The sequence below is a fragment of the Hyalella azteca genome, unplaced genomic scaffold, assembly GCF_000764305.2.
Source record: "Hyalella azteca isolate HAZT.00-mixed unplaced genomic scaffold, Hazt_2.0.2 contig17278, whole genome shotgun sequence".
In the NCBI taxonomy this organism is placed as follows: Eukaryota; Metazoa; Arthropoda; class Malacostraca; order Amphipoda; family Hyalellidae; genus Hyalella; species Hyalella azteca.
In genome coordinates, this window is record NW_025947067.1 from 224,667 (window position 1) to 243,992 (window position 19,326).

A 19,326-nucleotide genomic window follows, 5' to 3' on the forward strand; every position below is an offset into this window, starting at 1 on the left:
TTTACTAATAACAAATAAAATAACAAATTGTTTTAAATGAGCGTAGGAAGACGCTGAGCGGTGAATATTGTACCGAATATTTGAACTCCACCGAACTCACGCTTGTCCAAAATGGACAGAAAATAAGATTTTTATACTTCGTGAAATAATCATTTGCGTTTTCTCCAACTGAACGAAAACGTAACTGATTAAACGAAACCTTTGACAATCGCAGCTGAATAGAATATTTTAGATACTCTGAAAAGAATTTTTATGATATTTTAATTAAAACTAAACTAAATTTTGATGAAAATATCGAAAAATTTTCTACAAGCAAACTTTTGTTTGACAAAAGCAACGGAAGAATCGGAGAAGTCTCCTGAGTGCAGTTCCCTCACAGACTCCAAACCTTCATCATTAATAATTATTAATAAATTACGTACAATGAAGTACGTAATTATCTGCACATTGCGAGTACTTCATCATTACATCAGTTACAGTAAAAAATGTGAAGTTCTCACACATGAGGTTTACCATAAGCATAACCATTAAAGAAATAGTTCATCTTCGTTATTCAGTAATAATTACCTATAATAACCACCATTTGAAAGTTTGTGTGCAGTTAAACATCGGTAATGAGTGAGAGAGCGCACGGTGTTGGCATTTACCTCTCATGCTGCCGCGACGCTACGAGCTGGTAAGAAAGATACACTTCCTTCTCTGCACGTCGGTACACACAAAAGACTGAATGAGACAGAGTCTTATGAGCGATGCACTTCTAGCCCTGTTGTGGGTCTTCCTGAGCCAATTTGGGCATATCAGAGATGAGTGCAGAAAGAGTCACTATTCGGACACAATTCATACATTAATTTTAGTAAAACCATTAATTTTTCTAAGTATTGATCACAAAACTAAGTTAGCTTATAGACAAGCAGTTCTCAGGAGCGATGGCGGCAGGGTGACAACTATTGCTCTACAACCAGGAAAATGAACGTAAGGTCAAATTGTTCAGATGTTGACACACTTTTTACCAAGAGCACGATCACAGAGCGGGCGTAGCACTGATACGCCCTTTTGCCGGGCCAAACTCGATCAGAATGAGCAACACAGGCGCACAAATACATCGTTTTTTGGATAATTACCCAGAGTGTCCCTTGAGTTACTTCGTCAATTCATTCAATTCAAAAGCAGGCGACTTATTGAAGCTTATGATAAGAGTAGAAAAATGTATCTGGCACTAAAGCTTATTCTGAAGCGCTTAGTGTTAGTGTCATAGGATGACGAGAGTGAATACACTCACTTAGTAGCACATCTAAGCTCGCGTGTTTATTAATACTAGATTTAAATACTTTGAAGTCAACAAATTTATGCCTCCTACTTAAGTACTTATGGACTTATAATATTAATTTGGTAATACTTCCTCCGAGGAATGAAGGGGTAAAATTAGTTTGAGTGTTAAGGATATACTGGTATAATCAGCATTTACGTTCATCATTGCATTCACAACTGCGAGTTGAACAACTTTCGTGGAGTGCGAATGTAACACTAATATAAGTAAAAACTTTCCATATTCACGACATGACATGTGGATGTTATTGTGGAATGTTTTTCTCTGGATTCAGCATCACGAATGCATGTGCATCTATTCAGCCAACTATGCAAATGGAATGACTGTAACCTTAAATTTCACGAAACGGAAATATTTTGTCTACATGGAAAGCTTTTTCCTGATCTCCAGAAGTGCAGAGGAATGCATTTGGTGGCAAGATCATTTGGGGCCCTAATATTAAAACTCAAAAAAGTACACATATCGGCCTTGCTACACGTAGCAGCCTTACTACACGTAGCAGCCTTGCTACACGTAGCAGCCTTGCTACACGTAGCAGCCTTGCTACACGTAGCAGCCTTGCTACACGTAGCAGCCTTGCTACACGTAGCGGCAATTCGACGTCTGTGACTCATGTGTCACAGCTAGACTCAGTGGATGGCTGACGGTGATAGGAACACTAGTATCTTGTATACGAGCACGGCCCGAGTAGTTATAGCTCGTCGTTATGAGTGCCGAGATTTAATGGAACTCGGAACGTTCTTATTCGCTACCTTGTAACTTATTATCCGCTACCTTATTTGTATGGTTGCGTAACACGTTAATTTAGTTCTTCCGTGGAAGCAACATAAAATCAATTTGACGAGTTTAACATTAACAATCCTGAAAATGTTCAATAAAACCAAACAATGTAGGTCGGACATCAGACATACAAATCATATTGTTAACATTAAAAGTCGTTCACTTAAGTGAACTTAAATTATCTTCGAAACAACATGAATTGCACAACGCACATCACAGGCATGTAGTCCAAGCACAACTTGCTAAAATCCAATAGAATAAATGTCCCATTCATTACCCACACTATATTTATCTATAAAAATATGACAGATTTATAATAGAAAATAAAATTTAACAAACATAAAATAATAAAATTGAGCGCTAACATATCTGTTACTTTCAGAGAACTGATGACGATGCATTATATTTTTATTGGAAATGCTTATGAGAAAAGTTGATGGACCATCTTCCAAAAGCCGGACCTGGACTCGGGAACGCTTCCATTGGAAATGTGAATTTCCTTGTCATTCTTTAAATTAGCTTTAAAACTTTTCGTGGCTTGGCGCTTCAAGCAGTTAGATGATCATAATACTTTTATTCAATACTCTACACGCTGTATCGTAGGATCTCAACACCTGTATTTAAAACAAATAAATTGTAGTTATCGCTGTTAGATAATCAAGATAGCCCGGACCAAACATCGTCCCAATGTTGGACACAGCGCAGGTTAAGACGAGGAATGCAAGTCATTGCTTCATGTCGTGCCTTTGTGGCGTGCAGCGACGCATGAGTACTGAACACTAATGGTGGAGCTTCTAACTCATGCATTGTAAATATATGAAAAGCTCTTCATAAGCATGATTGATTTCTCCCCGCTGAGTTGATCTAATTGTCCCGTTAGGTGTACAGACATTGTCTACATTGGTTGACTTGTCCAGTCATAATAAGGTACCGTAAAACGGGTTGACTTGGACCATTTGGACATTTAAGACAAGAAAACTATATACTCAAAAAGTTATTGCCTTAGAAAAATTGAGTTGATGGCTCTTGAAGTACTATGAGATAACCTACAAATGCAATAAAGAGATATAATATTTTATACATTTACTACTTGACTATTGGTATCACAAAAAAGTAAGCGCTAAAAATGGTCGATGTCACCTCGTTTTTCAGTAGCAACCAATAACTAGAGCTGGGACAAGTTAACTAATGTTCTAAGTCACAAGTTTCTATTTCTCGTGTTCCTCATACTCGGTAATAATTCAGCAGATAAGAACATAATTCAGGTCGTATGAACAGTCGGAATGTGTTGGCAGTGAAGTATCATACCACTGAGTATTACCACAGTAATACTAAAAGCATGAAACACAATCCTGAACTGCACCAAAGACAAATTATTACCCGAGATGAGCGGCCATCTGTAAATAACATATCTTGCTCGATTGTTGAGGATTACTGAGAATAAATTATACGTAGGAATCTTAGCCATGATATTTCCGTCGTATAACCCGGTCAAGTTTTAGATATTCAGCTCCGCAATAGGAGTGAAACTCCAGCGTCCGATATACAATGAACATGGCGGCTTTCGAGGACACACAATAAATCAAGATAATATATGCAATATGGCATTCATTCCTGTTGAAATTTTCATTCATGAAGCAGAGGTCACATCAACATATCAATTAAATATAATTATTTATGCAGCGACTAAGAACGTGTCGCACGGCAGATGGAGAAGCAACTCATCCAGAGCTGTTTGGGCACGTGGACAGCGACTCACCGACACAACACAGAGTGAAATATCTTCACTTAATTTTGTTGCTTCGTGCGCAATTTAGTATTCATTACCGTTTTATTGGCAGTCATTCCACTCCAGTCATGTCATAACTAAAATACCGAATGTCAGTTAGAAAGAATAAGTTTTACCAGTTGGCTTCCCGAGCAGCCGATGTCGTCTGGAATCCCAAGTTAATCTCCATCGGAAATTAAGAAGTTGACATTTGACCTACGCTTGTCGGAATGATAGGATGACGACAAGTCCAACACATGAGGACAAGTAGCAAGGATGTAACAGCATCCTTCGCTTGCCCAGACTGATAGTAACTAAATGTAGTAGAGCTTTTTCCTAATGCGAAATGAAGCTAAGTTTAGGCTTTAGCGCTCATTTGAGAGAATTCTTCAATATCAGAGTCGCCGGAGCTTGGTTCATCGATGTCCTCCGTGGCGAGTTTAGTGAAGCCTCTGTGCTTGTTGAGTAGCGACGACCCGAGCTGGTGCAGCCCGTTGCCTTCAGAGCGCCACCCAGCGCCCCCAGTGCCGTTGTGGAGCCCTAAGCCTGCTGTACCGTTACGGCTGCTGCGTATGTGAATAGCGCCTGCCAAATGGTAGATCATTACGATGCTAGTCATTACTATAATCCCTTTGTTTTGCAGGCAGGATATAACAAGCGAAAGTTATAAAAAGCCAAGGTTATAACAAGCTAATGTTTTAGATTTAGAACGTCACGCGTCACGCTACGTGATGTTCTATAATTGAGATTCAAGACAGAGTTTTACTACCGCAATATGCCACAGTGTAAGGTGAGTGAATTAAATCTTAGACAAGTAGTATATTAATTGTTAGAGTGAAAGCAAGACACAGGAAGACAGGAGCACCTCTCTTCTTGACCCTGATGATGAGGGAGATGGAGGTGAGCACAATGATAGGCACGGCCAGCAGCCCCAGCACCACCGCCGACACTCCTGTAGGTGACCACTTGGGGCTCTCCGTGCTCGTCGTGGGTGCCAGCTTCGTGAGGCCTGACCCCACGCCTGCAGTCCGTACAAATCATTACAAATTACAGCTATGACGACGAGGAGAACATGTCGCGCTGAAAAGATACCTGCTTTTCTGACCCAAACAACGGTGCTACGCATGCATAATTTGCGTCCAGCGGCAAAGTGCACACAATTCACAGTCCATATTTGCCACAGTCAACATTCACAGTCAATAATCGATCTGATATTTGCCACAGTCAATATTTGCTCGCCTAAAGCACAGGCTAAGATTGTAGTATTACATTATTAGTCAATAAGGTAGTCTGCCATATCTTCAATTGTGGTCTCACTTGGCTTAGTGAATCTTGACTTAAGCTGATCTAAGCAAGCGAATAAATTATCTATTGTTGTAAGCTTATCGATGGAGTAGTCATTTACTTGAGCGAAAACATTGAACTGATTATTGTGTTAAGAAATAACTCCATGTATACCTTCAGGACATCCACGATCATGTCTCAATGTTTCAACTGTAGAAATTGAGCCCACACGTCTAATCGAATCTTGTCGCACTCGAATAAACAGACGAAATAACTCATGAAATCGGAAACAAATGAAGATCAGGACTGTAAAATCTTCGAATTTAAAGTATTTTCTAGCATCCTAAGGTGTGAATATTTGCGATGGTATATCTATCTACAATAGCATTGATACAATAGAAAATTCTGCTCAGGAACGTGGGTCTTAATTGCGTATGGACGAACAGTGCTGGAACAGAGCTGAGAGATGCAGATGATAGAAGGAGATTGATGGAGATGCTGGCAGACCAACAGAAGAATGAGAATGAAACTAAACCCGATAAAAATAATATGTTGGAAGGTTATAGATGAGGTTAACTGTCTGGCGCAAATTGTAATAGAAAACTGTTGGATAATCGAGTAAAAACGTGAGGCGAATGTTGTGGAGAATAGCAATACGGATAAAATAACACAGGAATTCTTGGTGAAATTTAAGTATTGAAATGCGAGTGGCATAAAGCGGAGATGTGGGAGGAAGCAAAGCACGAAGTATAAACAAAAGAAGCAAGTCAATGGAGCTAGCAGCGTTGGCAGCTCTGATTCAACTCGTATAACATTAAAACTTGTTGATTATCCCCACTATTCAAATAAGTAACAAAAAAGCATAGGACACACACCGTTAGAAAAAACGGTGAAAGAACGGTCCCACTGGCGTTCTAGTGGCCGGTCGCCCCGTGAAAATAAACTGTTTCGCCGTTTTTATCAGATGTTTTACGGATTTCTAGTGTTAAATTAGAATAAAAACGGTGACACGGTGTTTCTCTTCACGTGCCGACCGGCCACTGAAACGCCGGTAATACCGTTAACGGTAATTTTTTTAACTGTGCAGAACATCCACAAGCGTGTCATCACTCTCCTCGCATGGAAGCAATTCAACTCAAACGCTAAGAGAATACGTGCTACTCAACACGGAACGTTACCTGCTAATGAACACTTGAAGCAAACTCGATTATAAAGAAAAACATTTTCATCATAAATAACAATTCCATTTTTGATAATAAACTAGGAATAGTAACGAAATCCTGGTGAAACAATAAAATGTTTTTGATAATAAACTAAGAATTATAAGTAAATCCTGTTCAAACAATGAAATAATTAGATTACATAAACGTCGTAACTTTGCTTAATTCTCTCTGCTCTCTTCAAAACAAATTTCTACCTAGTAGCTTGGCTAAATCTTCTCTTCATTGTTATAAGGTAATAGTTACATGAAAGTTCAATGCGAGAATAGAGCTACAGAAACATCACCTCGCTTTAATGCAGGACCAATGATAATAATTGATAATTGAATTACATTATTACTCCTTTGCACTGAAATTTCCCACTATCTTACAATACTGATGTTTGCGTTGTTTTGTGTACTGATGTGTAATAATGAACGGTCTATAGCCGGAATTGGCAAAAGCATCCTATTATAAAAACAATGAATGAAGGTAAAACAGTACTAATATGCATATTAATTCTCGTAAAGTTTAGTGGCAGTACCAACATATTTCAGGTTGCTGTTATCATCTCAGTTATTCGTTACTCTGCTCCACTAACGCTCCGATTCATTATGGACACTACCACCACCAGCCTCACTTCGCTATATGTTATAACATCATAACGCTGTATAACACCCAGATCCCATGGCCCCCCTAATAATAACATAACACTATAGAAGACCTCCCTTCCCCCCTGTTACGTTACCCCGCTTTAACAACACCGCTGTGACGTCATAAAACGATATGACACCCCGATCTCCGTTATGTTAGTTCGCCCTAACATTAACACCATAACGCTACCTACAAAACACCCCTGCTGCCCGTTACCTTAACCTGTCCTAACAATAACACAATAACACTACATAACACCGTAACGTTACACAGCACCTGAACGCTACATTATTATTATTATTAACATAACACCATAGCACTACATAATACCATAACGTTACACAACACCCTGGTTACCGTGCAAGATCTGCTGCGCGTGCAGCGAGGCCTCGCTCAGCTCGTGCGTCTTGACAGGCTTGAGGTGAGGGCGCGCGTCCAGCAGCGAACCTGCGCAGCACCCAGCACACAACACGTGTGTGACCAACACGTGTGTGACCAACACGTGTGTGACCAGCACGTGCGTGACCAGCACGTGTGTGACCAGCACGTGTGTGACCAACACGTGTGTGACCAGCACGTGCGTGACCAGCACGTGTGTGACCAGCACGTGTGTGACCAGCACACGTGTGACCAACACGTGCGTGACCAGCACGCGTGTGACCAGCACGTGCACGTCACACCAGCACGTGTGTAACATGGCAGAGTAACACGTGTGGGCAAAAGGTAAATCCATGAGAAAACAGTGACGCTAAAATTCGTGTGTCTTATGCCACTGCAACAAGCGCGGCAATATATCAGATCAGAGGGAGCGTGCAGGCCTTATTATAACACATTGATTTTCCTGAGCGATATAACAAATTTGAACTTTTGTAGGCTCGTGACTGGTATAAAAAGACAAGAGGTTGGTTAGTATAGAAACATAGGCGCGGCATCAAGCACCCGATACATAAACGTGCAAAAAAACAGAAGCTGTGATACGTACGCGACATTCCGCGGCGTCAACGCAAAATCAAACGAAGTCAGAAGAAAAACAGGATAAGAAAAAAGTGATAAGTTCCCTAGCATAAAACAAGCAAACGAAAAACATGAGAAGGCGAGGAGACGCGAAAATTAGGATCCAACATATAGAAATGAAGTTACTGAAGAGTTATACTTGGCCTTCTGAAGAGAAGAAGGCCAAAAAAGGATCAGAATTATTTGCATGCACTAATGGCGAGTCTGAAAGTTCCGAAATGCACCACGCATTTCCGTCTGCTTCAACTTTGTGAGTTATACGTGAGTTGCAGGTGAAAAAACTGCATTTACAAAGGAAATTTGTGCGGTCATGATTAATTTAGCAACAACGAAGCGAGTGACGGTCATGCAAAATATTTAGCCGTAATAGATTTAAGTGCAGGAAAAGAAAATAACAACTTAATTGATAAGTTTAATATCTTTCAATAACAATAGACAACACCAGCAAAGCAACAAATCCCAAATAACAAGTAACAAATGCCCATAACAAAACAAACAACAATAACGGTGAGTATAAAGTAATAGTGACCTAAAATATGACATGAAACATTAAACGCTAAATTAAAACCATACGCGATGCAAAAAGGGCTAGAATTTAAAAAAATAGCACAATTGCTATCAGTTGGAATTTGAATCTCCACATTAATTGCCACAAACAAATTTTCAGAAGCAAGAATTCAGTCGTAGTCATCGTCAGCATTCAATACATAAAAAGCTGCACTTACATTTTAACCCTCTACCGCCGTATATCACTCTCCGGGAACATAACTTTCAAGTTGAATTATACGTAAACTATTGAGTGTAGCAACCTGAGGACGCTTGTACGCAACAGAGAACAGTATAAAGTTTTCGTACGTGGTGGCAACCATCAGTGCAAGTCATTTTGCGCTCACTAGAACGTATCCTTTTTGGGAAGTAGGCGCATAACAATATTGCTCCGGTTACTCGTGTCAGGCGGTAGAGGGTTAATGGCCAAACAAAACTCGGGTGATGAACTTAATCTGATAAAGTATTTCTAAACTGAAGCAGAACATGAATAAAATAATTTAAAGTTTTTCAATCGTTGCTGTTTCAGCTAACAATCAATCAATTATCTCAAACATCTTTATTTGCAAAAGAATACCGCAGGGGAATGATGTGAGAATGGAATAAATGACCTTTATACCGTACACAACAATAACAAAACAATACTTAGAATAAACGCAAAAAGCGCAATAAACGTAAAAAAGAGCGCAAATGCGATGTGGTTGCATCATTGGAGGATGAAGGAGGTGACTCGGGAGAGCATTTTATTGATGTTGTCAGTGATGTCAGTGATGCTGTGAGCGATGCTGTGAGTGATGCCAGCAGGGGCGATGTCACGGAGAGGAAGAGTCAAGCGGTCCCTCGCTACGCAAGGAGACCGGCGTCAGTGTTAACACACATCATCTAAGTTACCCCGTAACACATATTGTAGTTAAAAATCATACAATGTGCAAGCACAGTTCGGTCAAATCACGAAGAGAAAAATTAAAATCAGTGAGTTTAAAGAAAATCATAACTCAAGGGAGTTTCGTACTTGGTGGGTTTGAGAACCAAGATTTTGTAATAAGAATTGACGTGCAAAGTGAAAGCATGGCTAGCAGGACACAGGAGCGCTAACTAAAGATGATCACACCAAACACTTGCTTAATTAATTACCACAATAGAAATAAATAGTAGGCTGCACTACAAGCCAACACTTACTTATTAGTCACACATGACACATCAGAAAATATAGCTCAGTTAAAGAAGAAGTAAAACGTTATCAACCACAAAGAAAAGACTAACGATAAGTTTTGATACAGTAGCAGAAAAAGCCATAGAAGAGAACAAAAGACGTGACCAAAACTGAAGAAAGGAGAAGTGAAAGTTATAAATAAAGTCTAGCGAGGATGCAGTACAAAACAGCGAAACTAAATCAAAGAGATTCACAGTTAGGTTGAAATTTTCAGAAAGAGCCAAGCAAAGACTTTTTTAAGCGAAACTTATTTCCAATATGCTCATTTGAAAACGTGTAGAAAAGTAAACCAAGCAGAGGCGCACAGACATTACTGATGCGCAAAACAACTACAACTGACAGTCGCAAAAATTACCCAGAATTTCGGCCCTACAAGCTTGAAGCTTTCTCAAAACCTCATCTGTTTAGCCGCAATTTCCAAACACCATTCCAAAACTTTAAAGGTTATCAACAACCATCGAGAGTATTGCCCTCAAATATACCAGATTACGTGGATAAATCCTGAGCAGACGCACCTGCTGTGAACTTCCAGACGAGGTTGGGGGAGATCTCTGCGACGTACAACTCTGCGCCGTCTGCCGTCACCGTCACGTCGTGCACGAATGAGAAGCCCTGTCATGAAACATATGAGTAAAATTATGTAAATTAGGACATATTTTATTATGTAAATTATGTAACATATGATATGTGTTACACATTCACTTTATTATTTTAAGCATAAATATGTCATGATATAATTATTCTGTTTAGAATTGAAACGTTGAGCTGGCTCACTCTAGCTTGTGTTGGCATGACTTCATTCAAATTTATTACATAATTAATACTATGTTTTGCAACACTCAAGCCATACTAGAACATTTAGTCATTTAGTAATACAGAAATATCACACAATATGTTTTTTTTCGAAACACTGGGCTAACTACGGTTAGTGTCGGCATTTAATTAAAGTTTATTACACCATAAATCGTGAAAATTAAAAAGGTGATTAAATGATAAACTGCGGAAATTTTAAACAACGCTTTAATTTATGTTATTGCACGAATATTCTTAGCAGTTCTATATAGGTTATGCAGCTGAAGTCCAGTTGGAAGACTTCAATCTCACCTGATCGTTAGGACTGAAGGCAGAGAGCAGTTGTCCGGAGCTGAAGTCCAGTTGGAAGACTTCAATCTCACCTGATCGTTAGGACTGAAGGCAGAGAGCAGTTGACCGGAGCTGAAGTCCAGTTGGAAGACCTCAATTTTCTGCTGCTGGCCGTACAACGATGGGCCGTTGACGCAGAACAGACGGCCTCCTGCACATCAAGAGATGGCCGTACAACTGCACTTATGTTAACAACACTCAAGCAAAATACAAAGAATCAAACATTACGTTATATTAATATCATCAATATTATCCAAAGAACATGAAAGATATTGTGAAAACGTCTTCGCCTGAATGTTGAAGGGTTTTATTTTATTTTTTAAATTCAAGTTTCTTACTTCCGAATCCTCGGGTGACTCATTATTATTTATAGTCTCCCAGCCCCTCACCGTTGACGGGACTACAGGTACAGTCAAGACACTCACCGTTGACGGGACTACAGGTACAGTCAAGACACTCACCGTTGACGGGACTACAGGTACAGTCAAGACACTCACCGTTGACGGGGGAATAAGCGACCGTGAAGAGCCTGCTGCCCCACTGGGGGAGCTTAACAACCCTCCTGAAGGCGGGGGCGTCGGAGGTGTCGTAGCACTGGAGGCGGCCGTTCTCGCGGTCGGCGACGCAGAGCTCGTCGTGGTCCTCAGCGAGGGCGAGGTCGTGGGGCACCACGAACACCCCCGCCGGCTGCCCCACCGCCGTCATCATCAGACCTGCAACGGGTAATAATAATGATAATAATAATAATTACAATAGTAATAATAATAATACCCTGCCGCCGTCATGATCAGACCTGCAACGGGCGTCGGGCACTCAGAGAAATGTCACGGGCGTCGTCCAAATAGCGATATGCTTGAAGTATTTGTGTGAGTCATGCTGACTAAGAAGACCATTACATTGTTAAAATGTCAAGAGCTTTACCCGTAACGCAAACTTATGGTATTAATGAACGGATAACTGCTTTACTTCGTACAATTGCATCACTAATATAGGTACGGTAATTGTGAGGTAGGGTAATGGCTGCTTCATCTTAAAGGAGAAAATAAGAGTAAAACTTGCCTTCAAAAGTGCTAGGCTTTGTGCAAAACGTAGCAAGATCCGAGGAAAAAACTAGAATGAGGGAAGATTACTCAAAATAATGAGGGAGAGTTACTCAAAATAATGAGGGAGAGTTATTCAAAATAATGAGGGAGAGTTATTCAAAATAATGAGGGAGAGTTACTCAAAATATCGAGGGAGAGTTACCCTAAAAAATTAAGAAGCCTTGCTCAAAAAAGGTAAGATTTAATCCTGCAATGAGGTGTCTCACTGAGAACGTTGTTTTTAGGAGCAGCGCCGAACTGCGTGACGATGGAGCCGTCGCGCCGGAACTTGACGACGCGGCTGTTGCAGTAGCCGTCCGCTACGAAGAAGTCCCCGTTCTTGAGCACCGCAACTGCAGCAGGCTTGCAGAAGTGACTCTTGTCGCTGCCTGGCTCCAGTCTGCACAGTGCACAATATATTATATCCATATAATGACAAGAAAATAATACTTGAATGAAGTACATTGGCTTTGGCCGGTACCATAAATTAGACCTAAATAATGTTCATTGTTCACATCCAATAATTACAATAAATTGAGCAGGGAGTGCAGGCAGACTCACAAGGTGCCCAGGGTGAGAAGAGGTTTGCCGTCCCCGAACTTCGGGGGGAACTTGAAGACCTGATGCATGGCCACGTCCGTCACCCACAGATTGTCCTCAGCATCTACCGTCAGGCCGTGCGGCATGTAGAAACTGCGCTCAGTCAGGGGAAAATAATCAATTCCTGCAGGAATAATCTCGCTTGAAGGTGACAGACAAATACTCAATTCCTGAAGGAGTTGTTGTTGTAAGTATCGACCCTGGTAGTGGCCACTTGAGAGGAAGGTTGTAGGTCAGTATTTCAGGACACTCAGGCTACAGGAAGTTCTACCACCATCATTTGTTCGCTGACCCGCCAGAACCATTTAGTTCACATTTCGCAACAACCTGGACAAGCCAGGTTCTCATTATCAAAACTGATTGGCTGAATGACTGAGATAGCCATGAGCTGACCATGTCCTGAGTGGGACAATTGGCATAGCTTCTACAAGGCCTCACTTGATGAGGCCTCCCATGACGAGGCATTCAATGTTACCATCATTGCACTCCCACCAAGCCATGCTACATCAACAAGTCATCCAACAGACACTAAATTATGGAGTGATATTTCCGGACGGTAACCTAATGATAATATGGGCTGATATTTACTGACAATAATAAAAATAAATGATTCAATTCACGCAACAAATGATGATCACACTCATACTTTAGTCCTTGTGAATAATTGTCAGAACCCTAAAGTCCTTTTATTCCCTGAATTGTAGAGGGAGGTTGGTTACTGTTATAATATGAACTTAGGTTAACTAATTTACTGTACTGGCATTCTAGGACTGTCAAGCTGACGATAGAAGCGGGACTACAAAACGTTTTCTTCTAGAAAGTTATGGTGAATTTTTGAGCCGTTTTTTATAACTCGATCTCAAAATACTTGACATTTACTGGCAAGACACTCACAAGTCATGGCCACACTGCAGGAGCAGGGCCCCAGACACGGCGTCCAGCAGCAGGATGGTGTGCTGCTGTATGGGCCCCAGCACGGAGCTGTTGGCCAAGTAGTTGTCCGCCGTGAAGGACTCGCCGTCCCACACTCGCCCGCCTCTGCACAACATGTCAACTGCCTTACTTCTTGTGAGGAGTCTACAGACTTCTAAATAGTGAAGAGTAGTAACAGATTTATGAAAAATAACTGCTACCACTGCATTAGTGTCTGCCATCACTACACTACAGTGCCACCACTGCACCACAGTGCCTGCCACCACTGCACCACAGTGCCTGCCACCACTGCACTACAGTGCCACCACTGCACTACAGTGCCACCACTGCACTACAGTGCCACCACTGCACTACAGTGCCACCACAGCACACAGCTGCCGCACCTATGGAAGATGTAGACGTTGTTGTTGCTGTCCAGGTCGACGACAGTGCCTGCCACCACTGCACTACAGTGCCACCACTGCACTACAGTGCCACCACTGCACTACAGTGCCACCACTGCACTACAGTGCCACCACTGCACTACAGTGCCACAACAGCACACAGCTGCCGCACCTATGGAAGATGTAGACGTTGTTGTTGCTGTCCAGGTCGACGGCGGTCACTTGCCCCAACGTCGGCAGCGCAGGCGACTGCGCCCAGCCTGACTTCACCGCGTACTCTGCGAACAAATATTCTTGTATTGTGATAACCCAAAAAATAACTAAATATCTATGCAAATGAATATATAAAATGAATTAGATTTTTTTAGTGTGAGAGCACAATAGTAATTATCCCGAGTAATTAATTGAAAAACTAATGTAAATAAATTGTTAAAAACTAAAATAAAGATAGCAGAAATTTTTTTTTAAATCAACCAATTCTCGGCAGTATACAGAAGGCCTACTGAGTGACTGATTTCAGTTACCAAACCGATGTTACGTATTTATCTGATTCTCTTTTATGCTTGTATCTTTGTCAAAATATCTGTAGACATGAATCATTGATGGCATTCTTTAATAATCGCGGGTTCTTTTTCATCACTATCATTTTAAATTAAATGAAACATCCATTATTAAGTGAATAAAAAAAATAATTTGAGTTCATGACAATTGCGGTAGGTACTAAAAACTTCTGACTTTACTTCCTAGTGAAAAACTTCCGTGTATTACTGACAATAGTTAAAGGTTATGCTTGATAAAAACATTATCTATATGGCATGGTAGGTACAACACTTATTGTTACCTGTAACTGTGAGGGGGGCGGGTGTTGGTGTCACTGCGCTGAGTGAAAAACTTATGTGAATTAGTAACAATAGTTGAAGGTTATGCTTGATAAAAACATTATTTATATGGTATGGTTGGTACAACACTCATAGTTACCAGTAACTGTGAGGGGGGCGGGTGTGGGTGTCCCTGCGTTGACCTGCTTGCCTGTCTTGCCCGCACCCACGGGCTTAGGGTGAAGCTTGAACTCATTTTCTGTAAATAATAATTTAGTTAATTACATGTAATAATCTAAATTATGAGCGTATGACACACTATGGATCACATGCTCCTTATGTCCTTCATCACATATGGTTTATATATTTCAAATAAATGATGTATAAAAATAAATTTGCTAATTCCACAGAATAACCAAAATTGTAAGCGATCGCATACGTTCGCGTGCTGAAAATAATAACTCGGTTGATTTCAAGTATTACTTAAACTATTAAGCATATATAAAAATATGCATAGTTAATATCAAACAAATATTTCAGAATTAATAACCCTAAATTCCAAGTAATATTTGCAATTGTAAATCTTTAGGATATTGTAGTTGAGGCTCATGTTATATTGTGCTGCAAATAACGCTGGCATTCAAATACAATGATATTATAAGGTAATATTGATTGAAATGTTTGCAAGAGGAATATAATAGTCAGCCCTGAATATTTTATTACATTCAGCCATTCAAATAACGTTCATTTTATAGCGTATGCCTATGAAACTACGCAGCCGTCAAAAAAATCAGTACAACTAAATGCAGAAAACCGTAATTAGGCAGGGCAAAATACCAATAATTATTGAAAATGAATCGCACCAATAATTAGAGAAAAACAAACATGACGTCATTCAAAATAAAATAATACAGTGCATCGACACAGGGCAACCGTTTGGAAAAAATCTGAAAATCTGAAGTAACAATTCATAACAGAAATAGAGACCAGACCATAAATAGTTTCATAATGTGTTAACTGTACAGTAACACCAAACAAGTGAGAGGGCATTATGCTAATTATATTAAACATCGGGTAGGATGTTAAGGGAAAAGCAAGATATTCGCGTAAAAATACAGCGTCATGCACGTTCATTGCAGATATTTGACACAGAGGCAGAAAACTTCACAAAAATATCAACAGCAAATAAAAAGAAAGGCTTTGAGAAAAAATCCAGAAAATCTGGAATTTTAAGCCAAATACTCGCAGGAAAAATTGACCTTTGAACAATGAGGATTATAAAACAAATTGATGTACTTTTAGAAAATTACAAACTTGGAGGGACGAAGCAGTATCTGCAAATAAAAAAACTTTTTTCTTAATTACACATACATATTATTACTTAGATGCAGAAGGATTAAACAAATGAGACGATAATAAATAAATAGAAGGCCGGCATCGCTAAACATGCACGGAGACTCGGCGCCTCAGCCAACCTCTCGCCGGCGCTTGCCCCCCAAAGTCTCCTCGCTCCCCATAGGGAGGCAAGCTCTCCCCAGCCTCCCACTGCGGGTACGCCTCCCCACTGGGGTAATACATCCCCCTCGAAAGGTCGAGTTGGAGATACGGCTGCTGGGGGACGACATGGTACTCTGCCTGGGGGTTAACCCCACCAGGATAGAGCTGTCTCCCTCTGGCAAGGGAATCATAGGGAGCCATGCCGCCCTGAGGCTTGGGGAAGCTAAGTTCCCCACGAGGATGCAAGGGTCTCTGACGAGCCCCGACGTACATCCCCCGCGGTCCCCAAGAGCTCACGGGTCTTCTCACGGGACTCACGCGGGACGCGGGGTACTCATAGTCGCTCGGGTCGACTGATCGACTTGCGTAATCCAGAAAATCTGAAATTTTAGGCCAGATACTTGCAATCGTGAGCCAGAAAATCTGCAATCGTGAGCCAGAAAATCCGCCATTGTGAGCCAGAAAAATTGTAATCGAGGGCCAGAGAACCTGCAATTGTGAGCCAGATACTTGCAAGCATGAGCCAGAGAAAATCCGCCATTGTGAGCCAGAAAACATATAATCGCGAGCCATAAAACTTGTAATCGAGGGCCGCAAAACCAGTAATTTTGCCAGAAAACCTGCAATTATGAGACAGAAGGCAAAAACTTTTTCTACGTCTGAAGAGAAGCTACCTTTCATGTTAGTCAAAGGAAAGAAATTCAAAGACAAACATGTTCCTTGTTCAGATCCAAAATTCCATAATTTATAATATGAACAATAATTAAATTAATTCACATGTAACTGATGTTTTAACGTACGAAAATAGTATAATACTGAAGAACAATACCACAGATTATATGTCTCGTTGAACCTTGAAGTGAAGTGTTAGTACAATGCTGATGAAAACGAATGATGAGGTGAGATGAGAAGACGAATGATGAAGTACGTAAGATGACAAGACGAATGTTTGCACAGCTAAAGGGCAGTTAACAAAGCACCCATCTAGCCCAGTAAACGATTAACACGACATTAAATTCACCTTGAGGAGGAAGTTTTTCGTACTGGTGAGCTTTCTTCTCCACAGTGATGGGCTTGGGTTGCATGGTGACAGACGCAGGCGCCATGGTGACCTCTGCAGTGGCGTGCGTCACTATAGGCGGTGAAGTCACCTCGCTGCTCTCGGCCAGAGGCTTGTATGTGACTGAGACGTTCTGAAAAAGACACTAAATAATGAATATGTGGGAAAAATTCAACAACAAAATGTACGTTAATGGAATACAGATAAAACGCGAGCAATATAGAAAACAACTAAATAGAGACATGGAATCGAGAAAAGAGCTAAATGGGGACTTTGGATAAATACAGAAAACAACATAATAAAGAAATGATATCAAGCAAAGAACAAAATAAGGACATTGGATAAAGAACGAGGCAGCAATTGGAGGCACACCTTGTTGGTGTTCTCGCCATGCGCCTTCATCTCTAGCATGGGGTTGGGGGGCAGCGGCAGGTCGTTGTCAGGAGGCAGGTTGGCCAGCACCTCAGGGAAGGCGTTGCCCCCACACACGGCGCCCTCCTGCCCCTTGTCCGTGTCCGTGTAGTACATCAGGTACAAGTTGCACATCTCGTCGTTCTTTGTGCTTCCTGCGACCACACACGTACAATGTCAACACCGTTACTGACAATACTGAAATAGATGGTAAAAGCTGCGGAAATACAACACAGATATTAATAATCCTAGAGCAGATATTAAATGCTGGAACACGTGTCAGATATTGTCTCTAGTCTACACCATCAGGAGGAAGATCAACGGATCTAAAGCGCATTCGCTCTCAGTTAGGAAAGCGAATGCAGAATGCAGTGGCTTGCTGCTTGAAGTTAGTAATGGTTCAATTACTATCTTTAAGCATTCAATTATATCAATGGTGATATAATCTTCATTAATGAGGTCTCAAGAGTCACATCCACCACGCACCTCTGCAACCTGTTGAGCAGCCGCGAGTGAGCTACATAGGTAGATTCACGGCGAACTCCAATACTACCTCTACAACAGCAAGAACAAGGCACCCACTACCTCAACCCTCACATTACACCCATTGCCACAATACCCTCGATACACCCTGACCCATTGCCACGACCTTTACAATACACTTTTCCTCCCAATACATCTATTGAAAGACGTGTGGTGTAGTCCTTAGGAGGTACCTAGTACTTAGATGTGCGGAAGAGTATGGGTAGATGTGCGTCACCATGTGGTACCCATGTATGTGGTGCGGTCCCCGTGGTACCTATATATGTGGTGCGGTCCCCGTGGTACCTATATACGTGGTGCGGTCCCCGTGGTACCTATATACGTGGTGTGGTCCCCATGGTACCTATATACGTGGTGCGGTCCCCGTGATACCTATGTATGTGGTGCGGTCCCTGGCAGTAGAGTTGTAGGTGCAGCGGGAGGCGACGATGTCCTGAGGGGAGATGGTGAGCGCACGGTCCATGGGGTAGAAGGCCTGCGGCCACTGCGGGTTGCCCTTAGCGATCTTAGTGTACTCGCCGGTCTGCAACACGCGTACATCTTATATTGTGGTCGTTACAAGGCACGCCATTATTATAGGTTCCTTAAAGTATAATCAAAGTATTTTAGTTAATCATTTTATCAAATTGATAAACAACCATGCTGAATTGTGAGTTTTACAATAAGAAGACAAACTGGGGATAAACTCAAACATTAATTCCTGGAACACCGTTCATAATTTAGCTGTGTGGTCCTCACCTGCGTGTTGTACGTGTACCCAGACACCACAACCCCCAGCGTGTGGTCCTCACCTGCGTGTTGTACGTGTACCCCTGTCTCTTATACACATCTAGATGTGTATAAGAGACAGGGTCGCACTCGTCGTCGATGTTCTCCAGCTCGGAGAGCACCAAGTCCGACTCTGCTTCGTCTTCGTCGTCTACGACAGTGTGAAAAACTTTAAATTGACGGGAAATTTTAAGGTGGATTTAAGTTCATTTCAATATAAAAAAATGGTAATAATAATAAAAATAATTAGATGGGTACTCTTGAGTGTTAAAATCATAAATTATGCCACTAATTGCCTTCGAT

General features: G+C 41.2%; 1 protein-coding gene across 1 annotated transcript in view; it reads right to left on the reverse strand.

The window, feature by feature from the left end:
* Nucleotides 1-500: 500 nt before the first annotated feature.
* Nucleotides 501-19,326, reverse strand: part of LOC108671767 (peptidyl-glycine alpha-amidating monooxygenase B) — a 23,309-nt gene continuing 4,483 nt past the window's right edge. Inside the window, exons 4-21 of the mRNA XM_047885196.1 lie at nt 18,994-19,046; nt 18,628-18,778; nt 17,674-17,867; nt 17,263-17,434; nt 16,220-16,621; nt 14,905-15,003; nt 14,099-14,204; nt 13,505-13,648; nt 12,572-12,703; nt 12,238-12,410; nt 11,426-11,641; nt 11,021-11,079; nt 10,890-10,949; nt 10,301-10,397; nt 9,284-9,415; nt 7,370-7,459; nt 4,741-4,896; nt 501-4,460 (exon numbers count right to left, since the gene is read on the reverse strand). Of these exons, the coding sequence (XP_047741152.1) occupies nt 4,234-4,460; nt 4,741-4,896; nt 7,370-7,459; nt 9,284-9,415; nt 10,301-10,397; nt 10,890-10,949; nt 11,021-11,079; nt 11,426-11,641; nt 12,238-12,410; nt 12,572-12,703; nt 13,505-13,648; nt 14,099-14,204; nt 14,905-15,003; nt 16,220-16,621; nt 17,263-17,434; nt 17,674-17,867; nt 18,628-18,778; nt 18,994-19,046 (2,663 nt within the window). The 3' untranslated portion in view covers nt 501-4,233. The remainder of the gene's footprint in view (nt 4,461-4,740; nt 4,897-7,369; nt 7,460-9,283; nt 9,416-10,300; nt 10,398-10,889; nt 10,950-11,020; nt 11,080-11,425; nt 11,642-12,237; nt 12,411-12,571; nt 12,704-13,504; nt 13,649-14,098; nt 14,205-14,904; nt 15,004-16,219; nt 16,622-17,262; nt 17,435-17,673; nt 17,868-18,627; nt 18,779-18,993; nt 19,047-19,326) is intronic.